Genomic DNA, 22,851 nt, shown 5'->3' on the forward strand with positions numbered 1-22,851 from the left:
GAGTGCTGGGATTAAAGGCGTGCGCCACCATCGCCCGGCTGTCACATTTATTTTATTTTGTTTTATTTTTGTGGTGCTTAAAAGGAAATCCAGGGTCTTGTGCACACTAAGCAAACACCTACCCCGGGCCACATCTGTGACTTCTGACTGCACTAAGAAAGCAGCCAACATCATTGTTATGGAGAGCAAAACTAAAGAGCTCACAAAGACTCTGCCTGCAGCTGGGTGCACAGCTGACGGAGGACTCCTCTCCCTTCGCACCTGGAGACCACCCTGCAGCTGGGCGCACAGCTGATGGAGGACTCCTCTCCCTTCGCACCTGGAGACCACACCTGCAGCTGGGCGCACAGCTGACGGAGGACTCCTCTCCCTTCACACCTGGAGACCACACCTACACGGTCAGCATCAAGCTGGGAGACAAGAGATCTGGATTCAAATCCTAGCATTAGTCTTAACATTTCTGGGCTTTAACTGCCTAATCTTGAAATCAAGTCATTTAAGATAGTTGATCTAATAAAGGGAATCTCTTATACAGTAATTTTCCTTTACCCATGATTTTATTTTTATAGTTTCAGTTACCTTTGATCAACAGACAAAAAAAAAATGGAAAATTTAAGAAATAATTCTCAGGCAAAGATATCTGTAATCTAAGACTAGGGAGACTGAAGCAGGAGGGTCACAGGTTCCAGGTTAGCCTGGTCTACATTGTAAGCCTCAGACAAATAAAAACTAAGTTTAAAATTGCATGTTTTTCTGCTCTGTCCAGCTCTGTGCTACCTGGAACATGAATCATCCCCGTGTTCTGCATATCCAGGTTGAATATGCTATGCATCCACTAGCCAATTAGTTGCTTTCACGCTTACTTGATCTATTGTTTCCATACGGCAGTGATTTTATTCAAGTAATCTGTAGCTTACTTAACAATGACCCTAAAATAATTCAGCAACTTGCCAAAGAAAAGACAAAACATGGAAGTGTTTCCACTAAGTGAAAAGATAAGTGTCCTTAATTTAAATAAAAACATAAATTTATTGGAGAGATTGCTCAGTGGTTAAGAGCACAGCTGCTTTTTCAGATAACTCAGGGTTTGGCTCCCAGCACCGATATGGAGCCTCACGACCATCTCTATCTCCAGGTCCAAGATATTGGATGCCCCCTTCTGACCTCCTCTGGTACTGCACGCACACAGTGCACAGGTATACATGCAGGCAAAACATCCATACATATAAAACAAAAGTAAATCTTTAAAAGAATCATATGCTGATGCTCCTAAGATTTAGAGTACAATAAGATAATTGATAGGGGTAACATTTATATAACCTCTATATACCAACATAACAGCTCTGTTCTTATTATAACTGATGTCATTTATCTTTTATTGTGCCTAATATTTAAATTAAACTTTATGTAGGTATGTATAGGAACCCCTGTATAGGAACTTCTTTGGGTCCAGGTCTTAGAATGTATCCTGAATACATAAAGGTTGGACTATGGTATACATGAGACTCCTTCCAGTTCTGACAATTTGCATCTTATTGAACTATCTTAGTGGTAGTTATATGCCACAGTCTATAGAGAAAAAGCTAATGAATATAACTGTACCTTCTCCTTAGACTGTTAAGAATTATCACTATATGGGGATGTATTTCCGCACATGCAACCTTGGATAGAGTAACAGAATGAAAAGAGGAGAGAAAAAGATTCTAAGTATCTGATTAAGTTTAGACACACGTTACCTGTGGACATGCAGAAAGTCATCAGAACCACTGTGAGGATTTCAGTCCCACTCAATGAATCAGACACATCTTATGGAGATCAGAGCCCTAGATACAGAGTGGGGTTCCATCCACAATTCAAAACGAGAGCTTCACATCACAGAGATGTGGAACAAGTATAAAATGAAAAGGTATGCCATCTAATAGAGGAAATGTGGATACTGTAAAAAGGATCCTTTTAAGAAAAGTGGGCCTTTCTTCCTGATCCATAATACAGCTGATAGAATCAGCACCTGAAAATGCAGGTTAGCAATTCCTATCCAAATAAATGTTACTCTTTGCTTACCTTTTGCATATATAAAAAGCACCCAGCAAAAGTGGAAAATTTCAGATGTGGTACAGGGCTGTCGCCTGGAGGGGGAAAAACAAACTCGTAAGACAAATACAAACATAACAAAGAGACATCCAAAATGACTCAAATCAGTGGAGACAAGCCCACAGACACAGGAGGGAAAGCAGACTTGGCTCGACGGGGAAATGTGGAAGAAGCTCTGCCCCAACCAAATACTAAGAGCAAACAGCTGGGAGGCAGAGAAAGCAGTTCGGGGGAAGAGGGAGAGACTTTCTAAGTCTTTGGGGTCAAGATACGTAAGGCACAAAATAAAAAGAAAATAACCATTTCTGTTTTTATAAAATCACATTCCTGAAGCTAACTCTAGAGGTTAAGTCTTTCCATTTTTCTGTTTTTGGAGACAGGACGTGTAATCCAGGCTGGCCTTGAACACCTGACTCTGCCACGTGCTAGCATTACAGGTGGGTGTTATCATGCCCAGCTTTACAGAGCCTATTTTAATAAGGCTCAAGAGAAGCAGCACACCCCAGAGACGAGCAGGAGACTTGGTGTAGTTCTGGCGCTAGCATGAGCAGCCACTTGCTTCTCTTGGCCTTTGTCCTTCACCCATCAGAGTTCCTGTATTTAGGAGTAACACTAGACCTAATCTACTCGGCCACAGTCACAGTGAACCGTCAGTTGGACTTTTAAAAGTAGCTTCTTACTGCACTGAGGAGGTGGAAGCAGAAGACTCTATAGTTCATGGCTGTGCTTGGATATTTAACATGTTCAAAGATACCTGGGCTAGATGACACCCTTTCTCAAAAAAAGAAAGAAAGATATGGCCTTTTTGCCATAGTATATGATAAACTAGTTATGATTTTGATTGGCCTCAAACATAAAATTTAGGCTCTTTTGCTTGTAATACATAAGCTACTCTAAATGTTAGCTCTGTAACATTACGACCCTGGGGATACCTTGACTAACCTCCTTGCTCCCCAGTTCCCTCTGGCTTGTCACTTCTACACCTATTGCTAGTTCCTCTATAAGACCTCATCTCTATCTCTAACGTAATCTGCCTAAATCCTACCCATTTCTACTTACTCCATGTAAAGCCATCGAACTGGCTCATCTCGATTTCTTTTTGCCTCCGAAATCCCCCTTTTCCGTATCTGCTGCACTCACAGTGCCTGTATGCTACTTCCTGCCCCTCATTTTACTGTCACCTCTCAGAAGAGAGACCATGGGTTGTCTAAATCCCCATCCCCTGCATGATACCGCAACAGTTATTTCTTGTTGCTGTGTTTGACTGTACATTACAGTCATACAAGAGGCAGTACAACCATGGTAAAGCAAGCGTTCTGCAGTAAGTCTACCCACTCAGCAGGTGCAGGGATTGTCCTAGGCACTTATTTTTCCATGCCTAACAAGTCAAAAACCTATAAGCTTGTCATAGTACATGTTTGCATCCAAGAAGAGTGCTTGCCTCATAACACACACACAGGTAAGTGCCACATATCACTAGTGTGACTGTTAGCAGAACGTGCTCGAGCGAGCATGAGTCTTAGAGAATGTGTCTAGCATTCACCTTGGATTCAGTTTCCAACACTCACCCATAAGTACAGAATAGTATAAATGTAAAATTCCTTGAAGAAATAATACAAGCCTCTTAATTAGAACTGGGTGATATACACACATACCGAACAAGTGTGCAGGAAGTTATTTTTAGACTTTCTAAAGGAAAAAAGCTATTTTTTTTTAAATGATCATGGTAGCCTTACTAAGACTCAAAGACAGCTTGAAACGAAAGTTCAGAACACATCATTACAAAGCTGGGGACAGTGGGGCCAAGGAGAGCTCTGCTCAGGATAGGACAGAACAAGCTTGAGGCCAGCCTGGGCTACCTAGTAAGTTTAAGTCTAGCCTGTCTACACAATGATATTCCTTCCCCCATTTCAGGGGCTTTGGATTTTGTTTTGTTTCTCTTTTTGGCTGAGACAGAATCTCTCTTGTACAGTCCAGGTGATCCTCCTGCTTCAGCCTCCTTAATGCTGGAATTACAGTTGTGTGTAACTATACCCAGCCTCTTGAGTAAATTTTTTTGTTACTGTTGTTGTTTTTCTACACATGATTTCTGAGGACGCTGACCATCCTGGAACTCACTTTGTAGATTGCCTGCCTCTGCCTCCAAAGAGTTGGGACCAAGGTGTGCACCATCACACACGGCCCTCTTGTACATTTTTTAATTTCATTTTACATCCCAAGCGCAGTTCTCCCCACCTTGGACATTTCTTATGAATACTGTTTAAAAGGAAATTCCTTGATATACTTTAAGAGCAGAATTTCCCTCTCTCTGTTTTAAACAAACCTGGATGTTAAAGGAGGGCAGTTTTTAATCTTGTAATTGCCCACAGCTGTAAAGACCGGAAACACTAAACCAGATAAGCTGATTTTGTAGAACTGGACCGGAAAACAAGTCCAGAGTAGTTGAATTCCCCTATTCTCACTCAGTCTAGTTTCTCTGATGCTGACTGGCTATGAACATCAAACTGATTTCAGGGGACTATTATTCATTCAGTTTGACAGAAAGGTCAAATAATAGAAATAGAAAATATGAGTATCTGATCTATACCAAGGAAGTCAACTGGAGAAAGTACTTAAGGTCTGATTTGTCAACCTGCATAAAAATAAATAAAAAAGGAAATTTTATATCAGTATAAAACCCAAACATTTTGCATTATGAAAGAAGCCAGACAACTTCTAACATACAGCAAACAACAACAACAACAACAAATTATCATTTAAAAAAAACAAAACAAACAAAAAACATTTGAAGTCAGGTGTGGGAGCACACATCTTTAATACCAGGACTGAGAGGCAGGGGCAGGCAGATCTCTATGAGTTGGAGGCCAGTCTGGTCTACAGAGTGAATTCCATGCCCCAAGTCTACAAAGTGAGACCCTGTCTCAAAACAAACAAAAAAGCCTAACTTCTTAGGAAAAAGTAATTTCTGAAATCATGTTTCCTTTTAAAGAGTGAGGAACTGCACTTCAGAGGAAGGCTGCTCCCAAACACACACAGAAGCTTACCTCTGCTTTCGTCCTCTTTGCTGGCGAGGTTGTTCTTCTTGGGGATATTTAAAAATATCTTGAAAAATGGGTTCATATTTCTTAAAAATTACAGCAGACACAGTGAAGTTTCTTTCTAATCTTTCCGTATGTTCTCTGAATTGTGGGGGTAGATTTGCCATGTCTTCCCACTTCTTCATCTTGTTAAAAAATTCAATTAAGCTGATATCAAAAATAAAATTGAGTACCTTAGTAACATAAAGGTGATGCCAATACAATTAACAATACACCCAAATCACTTCATCAAATCATATTTCGGCAATGACAAAATCAACGCATGCCTTTGGCTAGCTTTACCTCCTACCGTTTGTCTATCACTCCAATCTCCTAATCAACTTTGCTCAGACTATGATTGCTTTGGTTTCTGTGTGCGTGTGTGTGTGTGTGTGTGTGTTCACGTAGGCAGTGTGAGGAAATGCATAGGAAGCCAGAAACTGATGCTGGGTGTCTCCCTCAACCACTGTCCACCTTATTGCTTACATTTTCCTGCTGGGTGTGGCAGGACCTCTTACCTGTGCCTTCATCTCACTGGCCCCTGCTCAGATTTTTTAAATACTAAAACTGTGGAGCTGGAGAGATGGCTCAGCAGTTAAGAGTGTTTGCTCTTCTTGCAGGACCTTGGTTCAATGCCCAGCACCTACAAGGTAGCTTATGACTCTGGCTCACTTCAGTCCCTGGAGATCTGATGTCCCCTCTGACCTCCTTGGGCACTAAACATGCACAAGACACACGTTCATACATAAAGGCAAAATACTCATACACAGAAAATAAAATGAATCTTAAAAATGTTTTTTAAATAAGACGCTAAAGTTAGTATGGAAACAGCCAAAATTTCAATGTGTACATCTTCCTAATCTCATTCTCTACTTCCCCCCAAAATATAACCCCCCATTCTGATGTTAATTTTCCATACTTATATTCATTTTAAAAAAGTATTTTTTGTTTGCGTTTACATTTTATATAAAATGTATCATATAAGTAGCATTCTACAACTTAATTTTCATTGAATGTTTCTGAGATTCACTAGAATCAATACATGGAAATACCTAACTCATTCATTTAATTACTACAATCATCCTTCCTATGAACATAAAAAAAACTTCCTGTATTCACTCAACCAAGAGAAATTCAGATTACTAATAATTTTCTTTTTTTTTTTTAAAAAAAAAAATGGTTTGGGCTGGAGAGGTGTGAGTGGTTAAGAGCACTTGGTGCTCCTGCAGAGGACGCAGGTCTGTTCCAGCACAAACATGGTGACTTACAACCACCGGGACCTCCAGGTCCAGGGCATCCAGTGCTTTCTTCTGGCCTCACAGACACTAGGAACACATGTGGTACACACATACATGCAGAAAAACACTCATGCCCATACAAAAATCATGAATTTTCAAATGGTGTAATAAACATATTGGTATGTGGACAGGACTTTCTTTAGGGTCAGAGAACATGCATTTTCTGTTCTACGCATTTCACGTACATTAAGCACAAGTTTCACGCACATGTATCTAAGCATAATGCCACTTGATAGGCTGGTCTACCTTTCTGATTCGATATCTTTATTTAAATTTATATTAACATTACACAACGAGCCATAACCTTTCATGCATTAAAATGCAAATATACTTGTTAGTAAAATATGAGCCTGACTCTGAGATAGCAAAGGAAAACCATGACTCAGTTTCTAAATTCAGCAATCTACATGTTAGAGGCTCAGAGAATAGTATACAAAGAGAAACTTCACTATCAGCGGGATTTGTAAGCTTTTATTTTAGCTACATTCTCCTTTTCAAGCTCTAATAGTTACCTCTGCTCGGAACATCGAAGGATTCTAGTTAAAGACACATAGTTTCCTTCAACGGTCCCTTTGCTTACAGTTGGGACAGATTTTCTGCAAGCCACATATAAGGCACATGCTAACCAGTGAAGATCATTCCCCTGAAAAAGAAAACAGTGCTTAAAAACTTGTCCAGAGTCACTCGGATTTTTAAGGTCTGAAGTCGCCCCGTTTCTTTCCCACGGCTGTAACAACGGAGAGGGGTGAATTCGATGTGTGAACAGATGAATATATATACCGACCCAGCAAAATGACACGGGCATAACCACCGCGTTTTAGGTTAATTGCTTATAGGTATTGCTTAGCCTTCGAATCGTGGGCCTCTATGCCCTGCTCCTTCCATAAGCTATATATAAAATAAGAGGGCCATATGCACAGGCAGCTGATAAACAATCCGGACTTCCGTGTCACTTCCCATTGGCCCATGCATGGGAGGTGCCTGCAGAGTTGACAGGCACTGGCCCGAATGGCCATTTTTTGTCAACCTCAAGCCCCGTCCCAAGAACGGGACATAACAAAACTATAGGTGCGTGACAGCCAAAAAGAGTGCCCGAGCTCAGCAACAAATGTGTGTGTCTACACCGGTTTTCAACTGCCGGGGGGGTAGGGAGAGGGGTGACAGATCTTAAGCCGTTCTCACACGTAACTTAACGCGAAACTTAACGCGTCTCCTCTGACGGCTGCAAAGCCACGGCAGAGGCAATGGTGCAGAGCAAACGACCAAGCGACCCCAGAGCCACACCGAGCCCCCCGACCTCCCCGGATGGTCTGCGAGCGCACCTCCAGCGTGTAGCTCTCGCTCATGCTGCGGTAGCTGCCCCAGGCCTCAGCTCGCGCCGCCTCGTCCATGTTGAGGCGGCTGCACAGCTCCTCGAACCGCTGCTGGATCTGAGGGCCCGGTGACCCCGCGGGCTGAGCACCGTCTGCCGCGTCGCCATCCTCCTCCTCCTCCTCCGAGCTGGCTGCGGCCGGAGGAGGAGGCGGTGGCGACTGGTTGCCTCCAGATGGCATGGCGCACCGGAGGCCGCGGCTCTTCAGATGCGCCGAGGGCCCGGGCCCGCAGCCATTCAAACCGCGAAGCGCCGGCCGGTCAGCAGTTTGCACCAAGACTGTGCCGCCCCCAGATCCCCTCGGGCCTATGCGGGCACCCGTAAGTCTGAGCACAGCCTGCTGGGAAATGTAGTCTCTGCCGGCATCTCAGGGGGACCAAAAGTCGTGGAAGAAGGAAGAGCAAAAGGAGCTGTGCTTCACGTCGGGGCAAATGAACGCTCCCTCCCATTTTAAGTGTCTCTCAACAGTGAGACCATTCAGAAGGCTCTTTTGAAGAGAAAATAACCAAGAAATATCTACAGGAGAAGCCTTAGTATCTAAGCTCTTCAGGCAAACACTTCCTTTTCACCTAGAATTTTTCAGATAATAGTAAAGATTAAAAGTTCCAAAGTCTGGATAATAGCTCAGCTGCTCGTTCTAGTTTGCGTTACTGTTACTGAGAAAACACTGACTGAAACCAACTTGGGGAGGAAAGGGCTTATTTTATTTTAGACTTTACAGTCCATCACTGAGGGAGGCTAAAGCAAGACGCTTACAGGCTAGCTCCTCCTTGCTGGGTCAGTTGCACTTCTAAAACAGCTCCCCATCTGCCTAGGGATGGCCCACAGGCCAATTCCTCAAGAGATGCTCCTCTGTCAACACTATCTATGGCAAAGATATTTTGGGCCAAGAAAGATCTCATTAACCAAACAAAAACCAAAAAAAACCTCTCAACCAAACAAGTAGTCATGAATGTGTTTTCAAAGATAACTTAAAGATTATATTAGCCAACAGACTTGCAGGATTGACATCTTAATGACACCCCTAATTTCCAGGCCTTTCACACTTACGTTGTGTGAGTAAGGACAGGCAACGGGAAATACAACTAAGCAAGGTAGCAGTGCAGACTGAGCATGCTCAGAACCTGGAACTGGGAAAGCTGATCCTTTGGCATCTAAGATGGAATGGTATTTCAGGACAGGTGACTGAAATTAGGGAAATTATCTGGCATGAGTGAGAAGGAAACACAAAACATGCAACAAACCTAACAGAACACGCAACAAAGCTGCTTAGGAGTTTATTAGAGGGGGCGAATACAGGCCTAGGGAAGTCAGTGTAGAGGGAGGGGGGGGAGGGAGGGAGGGAGAAAGTAGGAAAGAGAGAGAGAGGGGAGAGAGAAGGAGGAGGAGGAGGAGGAGGAGGAGGAAGAGGAAGAGGAGGAAGAGGAAGAGGAGGAGGAGGGTAGTGAAAGGAGCGGTGGGCTGCGGCCCAGCTCCCTGCTAGCTTTACCCGAAATAACAACACACAAATTGTATTCATTTAAACACTGACTGGATAATTAGCTCTAGCCTCTTACTGGCTAACTCTCATATCTTGATTAACCCATATCTATTCATGTGTGTAGCACCACGAGGTGGTGGCTTACCAAGAAGATGCTAACCTACATCCCTCTTGGGCCGGAGCTTCATCACGTCTTCCTCGCTGCCTTCTACCCAGCATCCTGTTCTGTTTACTCCGCCTACCTAATTTTCTGTCCTATAAAAGGACCAAGGCAGTTTCTTTATTAACCAATGAAAGTAACACATAGCCAGATGACCCCTCCTCCACCAGAGGAGGAGGGAGGGAGGGAGGGAGGGAGAGAGAGAGGGAGAGAGAGAGGGAGAGAGAGGGCATGTCTAGCTTTTAAAAGCTGCCTAGCCATGCACACAGTGGGTTGACAAGACTATGTCATATGTAGATGACGGGGCTCACGCATGCATGCAAGGACTTAGCTGAGTCATATGTGGATGATGCAGCCACACCAGCCACACTGCACGTGGGTCATGCAGGGCCCTTTAACATCCCTGGGGCCATTAGGCACAGCTGCCTGAGGGCACATGCATGGCCCTAGAATCTTGAAGTGTCAGCCTTATTGTGGCTGAACTCATAACATTCCACCCTTTGGTTTATTATAAAAAGTTGGGGGGTTTGGGGGGTCTTTAATGAATGGGAATGGGGCATCATAAGGTCTTTCGTGACTTATTCCTGCTGATTTTGTGGACATCGGAGAGTTGAGATGCTTGACCGCGTCCTGGGGTAGCTGATTACTTTTGTGTTTTTTGTTTTTTCCACACTCTGCAGAACTGGCTGGCTGGCAGCTTGGACCTCGCAAGATGCTGGAAAGGCAGGAAATTATGTCTGAAAAAAAAATTTAGCTCCTGTTGATTAGATGGTAGATAGAGAAGTTGGGGTGGTGGAAGAGGGAATTTCCCAGGGGTTCCCGAGACCAGGAAATGATAAGGGAAGAATTAAATGATACTTATTCTGGGCCAGTCTGGTCCATTTAGATAGGTCCAATTGGCTACCTGGAGCTTATGAAAAAATGTTTTTAAAGAAATAAATTTTAGACATATTAAAAGCTTATGATTATGATAATATAGTGTTGGAATGGAAGACGGTGGGTAGGAGGGAGGAAAAAGGAGAATTATTAGAATGAAAATCATTAGACCCTTAATGTTTTACCTGAAGCAGATCTTAAGGCACTTGTTCTCTTTAGCATCATGGTATTACCTTAACATCCAGGAGACACTGCTGCAGTCAGTGATGAACCTGTTATGTTAAAGTCTGTTGTGAGTTTTTGGAGTCTGGGGCTGTGAATTCCCCAAGCTCGTTATTGTTTCTTACCATCTGGGCTTTTGACAATCCTTGTATCTCTGGCTCTGTGTTTAATGATGGTCTCTCTAATAACAGCAGAGTGGTTAACTGGAAATTTAAGTATGACGTTGGAGATATAGAGAAGTTGGTAAAGCAGAGAAGAGGAAGAGGAAGAGGGAGAGTACATGGCACAGGAGGGTTGAGTACGGTGATGAAACTTTTATTTTTCTGGAACTGGAGAAAAAGTGGCTGATCTTGGTGTCCTCTGGAACTTAAGGGAGCAGGGCCCCATTTGAGTTACTGTATAGGAGGGGTATCTTGAGCTGGAAGAGTCAAAGGTTTAAGGTGAGACAGGTGGATCCAATGAGAGAGTCCCTCGAGCTTGGCAGCTGTGGGAGTTACAAGAATTACTTTAAAGGGGCCCTGGAATTTAGGGGAAATGGGTGAAGGGCATTGGTCTGGGGAGAGAATAGTACCTGATCTCCTATTTTAATCGGCGGTGGGCATAAATTGGCACATGGTTGACACAATGAGTACTGGGTAAAATCCCATAATAGGGAGCGAAGATGGGATAACAGTGGAGTAAGCAGGTGACCAGGAAAGGGAGAGGTTTTAGGTGAGAGGCCGTTAAAATCAGCTCTCCATACATGAGTTCAAAGGGCAAGATAAAAAGGGGGGTTTGGGGGAGAGCCCTAAAAGAAATCACCCATTTCCCCTAAAATTTGAGTTTTGAAGTTTGCCCAGCTGGCTTTTGGTCTTGCTTTGGTCCAATATTTCCTTGCTATGCTCTGCTGCATAGCAAGGGGGATGTATATCCTATGGTAATGGGATTTGGAATGGTAACTTATATCCTATGCAACTGTATGAATCTCATAAGAGACTTTGAACTTTTAAACATTGTTAAGACTGTTATGGACTATGGGACTTTTGAAGTTGGAATAAGTGCATTTTGCACTATGATCTTGTTATAAGCTTATGGGGCCCATGGAGTGGAATGTAATTGGCCCCCATAATCTCTTAGAGAGTGACATTATTAGGAGGGGTGGGTTTGTTGGAGTGGGTGTGGCCTTGTTGGAGGAAGTGTGTCACTGTGGGGGCGGGCTTTGAGGTTTCCTATGCTCAGGATACCACAGTATCTCAGTTGACTTCCTGTTGCCTGCAGGATGTAGCACTCTCACCATGGTATCCTGCATACCACCATGCTGTCCCCGTTGTGATGATAATGGGCTGAATTTCTGAAACCCTAAGCCATCACCCTCAATTAAATGTTATTCTTATAAGATTTGCTGTGGTCATGATGTCTCTTCACAGTAAAAAAGCCCTAAGACTCTTGGAAACAAAGAGGACATTTTGCTCTGGTGATTCTCTTCTAAAAGGGCCCAATCTTATAGTCCATGGCTGCCCTTGGAAGGCAAGGGTCAAACTAGTCTCTGTCCTTTTAGCCCCTTTACTCCTCATTGGTTTAGGGCTCCAAGATTTGGTATTGAACACCCAAGAAGGGAAGCTTTACCAGGGTTGAATAAGTACTGGATCTTATTTTTAGCTTCTGTATAACATTTAGTCATTGCTTAGTCAAAAACAGACTTTCTCAATGATTGGAAGCCCCTGGCCTGGCAATTGCCCTGGTTTGGACTCCAACTCCCAGCCTGCCAAGCACTGACCCCTCTCTGGGGAGGGTCAGGACCATTCCCCCAGGCTATTTAGGCTTGTGCAGGAAAGAAGAACATGTGGTTTGTGTGTTTGTGCATGCTCTCCTGGCCACCTGGGACCACAATCTATTAAACACAGGCATTTGATGTGTTTTAATATGGTCTGATTGGATTTTTTAGAGCCAGCAGAGCGGCTCATCTTTTTTTTTTTTTCTGACTTGATTTCTTTCTTTCCTTCTTTCTTTTTTCTAAAGATTTTTTATTATGTAAAGTGTTCTGTCTGTATGCTTTCTAGCCAGAAGAGGGCACCAGATCTCATTACAGATGGCTGTGAGCCACCATGTGGTTGCTGGGAATTGAACTCAGGACCTCTGGAAGAGCAGTCAGTGCTCTTAACCTCTGAGCCATCTCTCCAAAAAGAAATGTGATTATAATATGTATATGTCTTAAATACTGTGTGAATTAATTGTGATAAAGGCTTGCATGTTCTATCAGTGGAGTAAATAATGTTAGAGCACTAATTATCTGGAAAAATTTTAATTATGATTCCTATCTTAATCTATGTAACCAAATATAAATTCTAAGCCAATAAACACATTAAGTATTTTTTAATAAAGAACATAAAAGCAAATATATGTGTAATTTGGGGGCTAAATATTTTTGTATGAGAAAAATATTAACAATGGAAGCCATAAAGGAGGGAGATTGAAATGATCATATAAACATTTAAAACTTGCCATTGAAGTTGAGAGCACTGGTGCATACTATACTCCCAGCACTCAGGAGGCTGAGGCACGAGGATCACTTGAGTCCAAGTTCCAGACAAGAGTGGGCAAAAGCATAAGGCCCCGCATCAAGTAAACCAAAAGCTCTGTGAAATTTGAGGCAGCTGAGTTCCAGACCAGTGTGCACCAAAGACCCTATTCAAAAAAGCCCCAAAACACTGGGGCTGGGGAGATGGCTCAGTTAAGTCTGCTTGCCATGAAAGCAAGAGAATTTAAGTGTGAATTTCTAGCACCCACATAAAAAGCTGGGCCCATGTGCCTCACCTATAATCTTGAACAAGCATGAGGACCTGAACTTGGATCCCCAGCAGTCATCAAAGTAAGGCACAGTTATGTTCATCTGTGACCCTAGTGCAGGAGGGTGGAGAGAAGCAGGTCCCTAGCACTTGCTGTCCAGTCAGTACATACCAGGTTCAGTGAGAGACCCTGCCTCTAGTATTGACCTCTGACCTTCAGAGCGCGTGCGCGTGCACGCACACACACACACACACACACACACACACACACTCACACGGTGGAGGATGGTTCAGGGACAGTACATGTTGAACTCAGGCCTCCACATGCACGTATGCACCCCACACGCATACACAAAACAAATGCCTAGGCCGTGGAGGGTGGTGGTGCATGACTTTACAAACCATCACTTAGCAGCATGGGCTACCTAGTGCAACTGTTTCAAAACCCACCAAAACCAACATAAAAAATAGCTGTACATTAACAATAAAGAGGCTTAACTGGGCAGTGGGGAGGCACACGTTTAACCTCAGTACTAAGGAGGCAGAGGCAGGTGATCTGAGTTCGAAGACAGCTTGGTTCCAGGAGAGACAGAGCTACACAGAGAAACCCGGTCTCAAAAACCCCAAAGAAACAAATGGAATAGAAGTAAATAAAGAAGCTTGATGGAAGAGGACACACTGAGCATGTGCGAAACCCTTGGCTTCATCTCAGCAACATGAGCACCACATACAACAATGCTAACCGTGGAAAAACAGCTGTCGCTTCCATGACAGCGCCACAGAATATGGAGTCAACCCACAGCAGAAGAAATGAACTTATATCGCTACCAATCAACTAATTTTACCAGTGAAAAGGACTTCCAAAAGTGAGGAAGGAAATGGGAGCCTGAGGCTGGAGGATTACTTTGAGTTTGAAAGCAGCCTGCGCTATATATATTCTTTGTATCAAGCTGGCCAACACTACACAGCAAGATCCTGTCTAAAAAAACTGCAACAAATCCCCCTTCCTCAAAACCAACTAAACAACTATTTAACTACAAAGCACCGGGCATGCTACTCAGTAGTGGAGTGTACAGTGCACCACAAAACCCAAACACCCACAAATCAAAAACAAAAAACACAAGATGCATTATGTTTAACTGGCTTAATACTAAAATCTCATTTTAAATATTCAGTAAGTAGGCACTCAATGAGCCGTGTGGTGGAACAGCAGAAAACCTTACAATTTGTAAGATTCTGTAATGACCTGGTACAGTAAATGAAATAAGCAGGTTGCAGGGAGATGGGGTTCAGCTGGGAGACGGCTCCCCTGACATGCAAGAATAACCGTGTTCAGTTCAGAGCATGGCAATAGCAGTTATGGCAACACACTTCTAGCACCTGCTAGGTGGAGTTAAGAGCTTCAGAAGTCTAAGTTCATCCCTGGCAGTGTAGCGAGTACTAGACAAGCCTGGGCTACAGGAGACCTTGCCTTCAAAGAGCACAAATAAGCAGGCTGTAAAATAGTATGTACAGTTTACCTGCCTTCTGTTTTCCATCCACAGTAAGGTGCGACCTCATTTTAGCCCGGGGATTGTAGGCACGAGCTACCACACCCGGCTACCAATCACCCCCACTCTTACCACACACACTACGTAACTAACAGTCACCCTGACTATGAAGGTCATTCAGGACCAGGCATCGTCGTGGGTGGAGTATTTCCGGGTGATTACTTTGTGCTTCTGCCTTTCCTCCCATGTTTTCTAATATGCAGTCTTATTTTTCACCAAGGAAAATAATAATTTTTTGTTTTTGTTTTTTGAGACGGGGTTTCTTTGTGTAACAGCTCTGGCTGTCCTGGAACTCACTCTTTAGACCAAGCTGGCCTTGAACACACAGAGATCCACCCGTCTCTGCCACCTGAGTGCTGGGATCAAAGGGTGTGTGCTGTCACCCTTTGATCCCAAAGAACAATTTGAAGAAAATAAAAATACTGAGTTTTGCTGAACTAGGCAGTTTGTTTAGTTTTGTTAAGGAACTGAGATAAATTAATATTTCTAATGATAGTAAGAATTATGAGTGATAGTTTCTCTATGAACTTGGCAACCTAAACTAAGATCCTTAAACAGCAGAAACAAGGAAGTATGCTCAGTGTAGCTCAATGGCAAAGCGCTTGCCTAGCATGTGAGAGGCTGTGGGTTTCAACTCTCAGCACCTCAAGTAACAGTAAGAGGAAGCATGTTCACTGCTAATATTAGTGTGGTCCAGAGTATTACAAACAGTACACTTATATATTGTAATTTAGTATGAGAGCGTATGCTTTTTCTCTAATGCCACAAAGTGGAAGATTTATTCTTCACAGTTGAGGCTGGAAACAAAATCCCATCAAGGTGCTGGCAATGTGTCCTATGGAGGGAGGCTCTGAAGCAAACTGCTCCTCACCTCTCCTGGTTCCTAGCTGTGGTCCCAGTGGGTGTTCTTTGGCTAGCAGTCCTTAAATCACCCCACCACTGCCTGTTACAGGGCATCCTCTGTGGCTGTCTCTGACATGTCCTCCTCACAATTACCTATTCTTCACAAAATCTGAAATATGTCACTTCATACACACATACACTCAATATGTGTTTTCTCAAAAACATCCAACTCAGCCAGCTCTGCCTGTAGCCGTGGAGACTGCTCCTCTGGGCGAAAACTAGATGAAGTAGAGGAAGACCCCATTTTTTTTTTTTGTTTTTGTTTTTCGAGACAGGGTTTCTCTGTAGCTTTGGAGCCTGTCCTGGAACTCCCTTTGTAGCCAGGCTGGCCTCGAACTCACAGAGATCTGCCTGCCTCTGCCTCCTGAGTGCTGGGATTACAGGCGTGCACCACCACCGCCCGGCTGGAAGACCCCATTTTTATCTCCATAGTGAAAGAAGTTTTTGTAAATGTTTCCAAACCACTCTGCCAAAAATGACAATGAGTCAAATAAAATGCTTATGGCCATGAGTTAATTATTGATTTCCAAAAGGAGCAGCTTTAAGAGGCGAGGTTAGCCACGTGGTGGTGGAACACAGCCTTTAATACCAGCATTCAGGAGGCAGAGACAGGATGGAGCTCTGTGAGTTTGAGTTCTACAAAGTGAGTTCCAGGTCAGCCAGAACAACACAGAGAAACCCTGTTTCGGGCAGGGGGGAATAAAGAAAAAAAGGGAAAAAAAAGGTGAGGTTTGTCTTTTTAGTCCTTTTGGAAGTTCTAGGGGTACAAGGGGAAGAAAAGGAAACACAATTTTTGGTATTAGGGTGGAAGTCACTCTCTAGACATGGGTTTTGACACTTAAGACTCTTAAGGAGCTACTTCCTTTTTACGCAGACATCAATATGAATGAACAAAGAATGAACTGAAAATGAAAATCTGACAGTTAAGATGTTATTATAAATGTAAATATAGAAAATTCAAAACCCTAGTACATCACTGAACCCTGGGTTTGAGACAAGCCTGGGTGGCAAAGGCCTAATAAAAACAGACAACCATCAACATTCTAAGCATTTCTTCCAAAGTACACATTTCTTCTAAAGTGTTTTTGAAGATTTATAACTACTGTTTCTTTTATAACTAGAGTAAGATAAATTATATATAAAACTCAAGTGAAAAATTACTGTCATGTATGGAGGCTGACATCATGAATAGTCAAAGAATATGTTTAATAAAAAATAATTAAACTTCCATTTGCTCTATAGAACATCATAGAAAGTAATTTAATAAATTACAAATGACTTTTTAAGACGTTTGCTCAACTACAGAAAGCAAATTTAGACTACACAAAACACAACTGGTAAATATTGCAAATGTCCAAAAGAAAAATTGGACTAAGACTTGAACCATGAAACCTGAAACAACGGCTAAAATACAAGGCAACACCAGCTATACGTCCTTCAGTAACTACCAACACATACTGGGACATCCTTTCCACTGCAACGTTAGGGTCGACGTCATTCCGGCGACTCTTCTTCTTACCCTTAACTTTACATCTCCGTATTTGCATGTTTTTCTTAGCTGACACCTCAACAACTTTCCCCCAAGCCATCTACAAAGAAATGTCTTGAAACCCAAGAGAATGTTTAAAGTTAACATTAGCCTTAATGCTTTGAAAACGGTAACTGCCTTATTATATATAGAAAGAGAATCACTAGGATGTTACCCAAATTTATTAGACCATAATTAGGAAAATACTTTATCTCATAGATTTTGCTATAAATTAGATTTTAATGACAAGATCTAAGTTCTTTTAACCTCATTTTTTTTTCCTTTTAGTTGGGAAAGACAGGAATAAAGACAATGTGGGTAGACCTAGAGGAAGGAGGGGTACGGGTGGTGCTGAAACACTCCACTGGCAAACCAAGGTAACTGTCTGGAAAACTTTGGCTATCTCACAGGTGTGTTCTAGTTAAACAAAAGTGCAATACTGCAAAGGGAACACACTAAGTATGTAATATATCATTTTCATGATGAGGAATTACTACCCACTGCTCCTGGATGGGCATTACAGTGACTATTGCTAAGACATTGCATAAAGAACTATCAATTCAAGGTACTATTTTGAGAAAATACAAAAAATTAATAATACAATCCCAATGGAATTTATATAAATTTGGTAAATACATTTAACATCGTCTAATAATGGGTTATGTTTTTACATACAGAAACATAATTTACTGGTAAGGTCTTGGGAAACCCAGTACAATCACTTAGTCCATGACAAACAACAGCTCTAGTAAAACACACTGGAAGTTAATTTTCCTATAGGAGAGAACTGGGGCACTCCTCTGAAATTTACCACCTTGCAAACTTTACCATGACTTATTTAGACACCAGGAAATGCTAAGATTTATCTCTCCTCAGAATGTCTAAGTAGGTTCTAATTGTTTCTGATGTGTATAAAGGTAAACCTTGGACCTCTACCGTGTCAGAATGATAGCAGCTTTAGCAGGAGAAATGATATCACAAATCAAATAACAGACAAATTGTACATGATAAAGGATTGTAAGAAACAGAACAGAAGCCTTGGACTTCGTAGGTATAGTTTGTACATCATTCTGAGATCAGTCAAAGTGCATCTCCAAAGTGGGCAGCTCAGCATTTGCTATGAGCTGACGGCCCAACACTGACTCCGGGTAACATGCTGTCTTCTTACTCCTAGAAACTCAATTAAGTCAAACTATCTGCATATTACTTGACTACTATTACCTGTTATTTCAGAATATTTCCAGGACATCAGACACAAACAGAAACCTATACAAATAAAGCAAACAAACACTTTCTTCTACGTGAAGGGCGCTGTTGAAAGTTCTCCGTGGTGTTCATGAGTTTGCCTTTCTGAACCCTGGAAACAAGACATTATTCATCTGAGACATAATTATTTGCAATAGGAGGCCAAACTTCAAAAAGTTTTAATGTATGTGTACAGGGTGCCAAAGCCATATGACACAAGATTATTTTATGACTTCATTTTTACTGATTTCTGAGTTAGGCGCAGTAAAATGCAAGTCATGTTCCTTGCCAGATTGACACGATATATAGGATGTGTTTAAAAACCCCTGAAAACAAGTACAGAATTAGAAACGAATGTAAACTTCCTAAACTAACTCAGCTGAGGTAACAGGTAGCCAGATAAATTGGCTGATTGGGAAACTTATTTCTTCTTTAAAACATACTTGTACCTGAATTGGAAACATCAGCAGTGCATCACAACACTAGAGCGTTTTCGTGTGATTAAAGCAATGAATGGTGACGTGGAGTCTACAGCTTTCATGACATTCATTAGCTGCCCAAATTATTGCTGAGTTTTGATCTGTAAATTATAGGTGGTCAAGGAGGCTGTAAAACTATATTCAAATTAAATCAGTAATATGCATAAAGTATTCTGTGTTCACTGCAAATATATTAAATATACAACTCTTATTGAGCATCATTTCCATAAAATTAACCCCCAACAAAATTATAATGCCTTTTGTTGTAACTTTATACGTGTATGTATCTGATAGTACATCCGAGTTCAGAAACTTATGGATCTTAAGAAATAAGACATGCAAAACGTCTCTGAAAGCAGTTTGCACTTCTAAACAAACAACTGAAATGCTCTGTCAGAAAGTTACTGATGCACTCAACACCGGGGTATTTACAGTTAGTACTTAAAGAAAAGGGAAAACCAGTTTAGATGAAGTGCAGAGTCCCCAATCAATCTTCATTGCTTGAGTCGGAATCCTCAGATGATGATGATGTACTATCAGACCCGGATGAAGCTTTCTCTGAACCCTCATCTGTGCTGTTTTCATTGAGAGGACTAGGCTCAGTTCCTCCCTTCTCTTCCTGATCTCTAACTCTGGAATCTTCTTCCTTTATTTCTACTGACTTAGATGAGCCTAAGTCACTATTTTTGTTTTTCTGTACATCAAAAGTATTGGACTGAGACAAGGTTGGAATATGAAGATTAAGGCCTGGAGTGAGCAGCATCCCTGGGTAAAGTATGTTAGACAGCAATAGTGGGTTAAGAGCTACGGGCTTGGCAGCTGCACCTGGACTCAACGCAGCCGTGGAGGAAGTTGAAGGAGAACCCGACAAACAGCTTTCTCCTCCATTCTCTGAACTTTGGCTCTCTGTCCTTTCTTTTTTTCCTTCTAGCTCCTTAGAGTCATTTCCTTTCTTTTCGTCGGCCTCAGATTCTGCATTCTTTGACAGAAGTCCTCCCATGCCTAGCAGATTTGGTAATCCAGCCATTCCTGACAGTAGCATGGGGAACATAGCAGCCATGTTCTTAGTTTCTCCTCCAGAAGAAAGGCCAGCAGGCATGCCCATTAACCCTGCAGTCACTTGTAGTGACTGCAGGTTTTGTAGATTTTGTTGTAAGGCCTGAAGAGCTGTGAGATCCACACCTGGAAGCAATCCATTGGCCAACAAAGGATTGCCTGGCACACTGCTGGTGGGAGCAGCTGTTGCTGCTGCAGCCTTGGCAATTCCACTTTTAGGCCTTCTCCCGCGCCTGCTTACTTCCTCTCTCACAACAGGACCAGTGAGAATACGTTCATACATACTTTCTGGAAGAAAACCCTGGAGAAAATACATATTCATTAATAACAGCTACATGAAGATAAAATCAGCTTATCAAATAGCCTATTAAGAAGCAGCTATTCATAAACTTATTCTATATTGATATGAAATAATTATGAAAGATATAACTTATTTAACTTGTGGCTTCAACCAACTATCCCTCAGCCCCCATTTTTTAAAAAAATCATAATGAAAGAGGCATTTAGTTTTCTTTATACTGCAAAGCTTACGTTTGTAGGACAGAAAATTTAAGAACCAAAGAAACATTATCAAGCGCATTTTCATAACCCTTTCTTGGTGCACATCACCACTTGCTCAGATCCTTCTGATCGCGGAAAGCAATACAGGAAGGACAAGGGAAAGAAACAAAAAATTGAGGTTAAATTGAGATGCTTCAAATCAATCTTGACAGTCACTTTGAGATTAAGGTAAACGTAGCCAAGACACAAAAGTTATTATACTCAAAAGGGAAAATGCATTAATACTCATTATCATCTGGATACCATGGGGACTTTGATGCCTGGGTATACATCTATCACTTGGAAATGTTTATGATAGGCAGGAGGATTTATGAATTTATATTATATTCAAAAGAGTGTGTTCTATATTTGGTAAATAATCACATATTGGTGAAGAATTAAGATGAGGGCTTAACACGTGGCTGAGAACAGCAGTGGTACCTGCTGATAGAAAGTGACCAAGAACAGGACAAATGGTCATCTGTACTACTTTTGTGAAATACTCCTATGATTTTTCTAGGATACAAAACTCTTTGGAGATTTATTTTATAACCTCTGCAACAGCATTGTCCAGTAGAAATGTAATACAAGTCACATACATAATTAAAATTTTCTAGTGACCACACAAATTTTAGTACTATAGGCTAATGGAGTAAAACACAAATATTTTTACTGCATTATATATTGTATAAAAATTGAGATATGTTATATTTTTTCTAAACTAAGCCTCCAACTTCCCCAAAAGTGTGTATTTTAAACCAAGCACACCTTGAGCCATGTGCTTAGTGGTCAATCTGTGGTGATGCAGATGTAGACAGTCGTTTAAGGAGAAACCTAATGGGACTACTTTTTGTTTGGTTTTAATTGGTCAACTTCCTTTTCTCTTTAAAAGCATTATGGCTCACTGTAGAATGTACAATAATAAATACAAATGGAACAAAACCATGTTTCTCCCACCACTCAGTCACACCACTACTACTGTTTAGAGTGTACAACGCATCATTTGCTTTTACACTTATTTTATGACTATCCCTACCCCTTTCCAAAACTAAAACATAATTACCCTGAATTTATTTCTATAGCTTGCCTTTTCCATTTGAACACCTATAGAAATGATACAGTTGGGCTTTAATAGCCCATGATCTAAACTACAAATACTTAATATATTTCCAATATTTCCTCTTTGGCACTAGATAGTCTTTCTGTTTGTTTGTTTGTTTGGTATTTTTGAGCCAGTGTTTCTCTGTATAGCCTTGGCTGTTCCTCACTCTGTAGATCAGGCTGGCCCGAACTCACAGAGATTTGCCTGCCACTGCCTCCAGAGCGCTGGGAATAAAGGCGTGAACCACTACCCACTCAGCTCAGATATTCTTCTCAGACACATTTTTTTTTTAAACACACAAAGCTGTTTAATTAGGTTGTTAGCAATTTAGAAAACCAGTTTGTGAGGATTCATCCTGTTCATCAGAGAGAACTGAGAGCGCAGGTAGCCCTGGAGCTGAGGAACAGTTTGTTTTTTTTTTTTTTTTTTTTTAATGAATGAGGCAATTTATTAACCCAGCATCCTTTGTCCTAATGCTTCTTGTTGGGAGCTGCCACCTGTCCGGCAATCCTGTCCAGATCTCTCTGTCCCTGAGGTGTTAGCTTGCGGCCCCCGTCCTGGTCCTTTTCCACCATTTTCAGTCCCTCCAGGGCTTGGAGAACGCGGCGGGCCACACTCTTGGAACCTCTGCTGAAGTGGCTGGGCCTGACACCGTTTCTCTGCCGTCCTCCATAGATCTTGGTCATGGAGCCAACCCTGGCACCACTACGCAGGTACAGGTGTCGTGCTGTAGAGGCAGCTCGCCTGTAGAACCAGTTCTCATCCTAGGGGGCAAGCTCTTTATGTTTGGCCAGCTTGACTGTGTCCACCCATTCGGGGACTTTCAGCTTCCCGGACTTTTTGAGGAAGGCTGTCAGAGCTCTGACAAACTCCTGCTGGTTAAGGTCTTTTACAGAAACTCCAGGCATCATGCGGCCTCCGCGCTGCTAGCCAGGGGAAAGGGCTTTTTTTTTTTTTTAATTTATTAAATATTTCTGCCTCTTCCTCAACACCGCCTCCCATTTCCCTCCCCCTCCCCGGATCAAGTCCCCCTCCCTCATCAGCCCGAAGAGCAATCAGGGTTCCCTGACCTGTGGGAAGTCCAAGGACCACCCACCTCCATCCAGG

At 42.1% G+C, this 22,851-nt stretch overlaps 2 protein-coding genes and 1 pseudogene across 12 annotated transcripts in view; all 3 read right to left on the reverse strand.

Annotated features, from left to right (window-relative positions):
• The window catches only part of Rbl2 (RB transcriptional corepressor like 2), a 53,499-nt gene extending 45,406 nt beyond the window's left edge, over positions 1-8,093 (reverse strand). For both annotated transcript variants that reach the window (XM_026777286.1, XM_005369600.3), the window contains exons 1-4: positions 7,789-8,093; positions 6,979-7,109; positions 5,136-5,336; positions 2,062-2,126 (exon numbers count right to left, since the gene is read on the reverse strand). In XM_026777286.1, coding sequence (XP_026633087.1) covers positions 2,062-2,126; positions 5,136-5,336; positions 6,979-7,109; positions 7,789-8,019 — 628 coding nt within the window. In that variant the 5' untranslated portion in view covers positions 8,020-8,093. The remainder of the gene's footprint in view (positions 1-2,061; positions 2,127-5,135; positions 5,337-6,978; positions 7,110-7,788) is intronic.
• Positions 8,094-16,981: 8,888 nt separating this feature from the next.
• The window catches only part of Chd9 (chromodomain helicase DNA binding protein 9), a 234,087-nt gene continuing 228,217 nt past the window's right edge, over positions 16,982-22,851 (reverse strand). For 5 of the 10 annotated variants that reach the window (XM_026777294.1, XM_013354625.2, XM_026777295.1 and 2 more), the window contains one exon: positions 16,982-20,403. In XM_026777294.1, the coding sequence (XP_026633095.1) occupies positions 19,534-20,403 (870 nt within the window). In that variant the 3' untranslated portion in view covers positions 16,982-19,533. The remainder of the gene's footprint in view (positions 20,404-22,851) is intronic. The other 5 variants (XM_013354623.2, XM_026777292.1, XM_026777291.1 and 2 more) reach the window with 1 other exon arrangement.
• Positions 21,943-22,688, reverse strand: LOC101991337 (annotated as a pseudogene).

The sequence above is a fragment of the Microtus ochrogaster genome, unplaced genomic scaffold (genome assembly GCF_000317375.1).
Source record: "Microtus ochrogaster isolate Prairie Vole_2 unplaced genomic scaffold, MicOch1.0 UNK54, whole genome shotgun sequence".
Lineage (NCBI taxonomy): Eukaryota > Metazoa > Chordata > Mammalia > Rodentia > Cricetidae > Microtus > Microtus ochrogaster.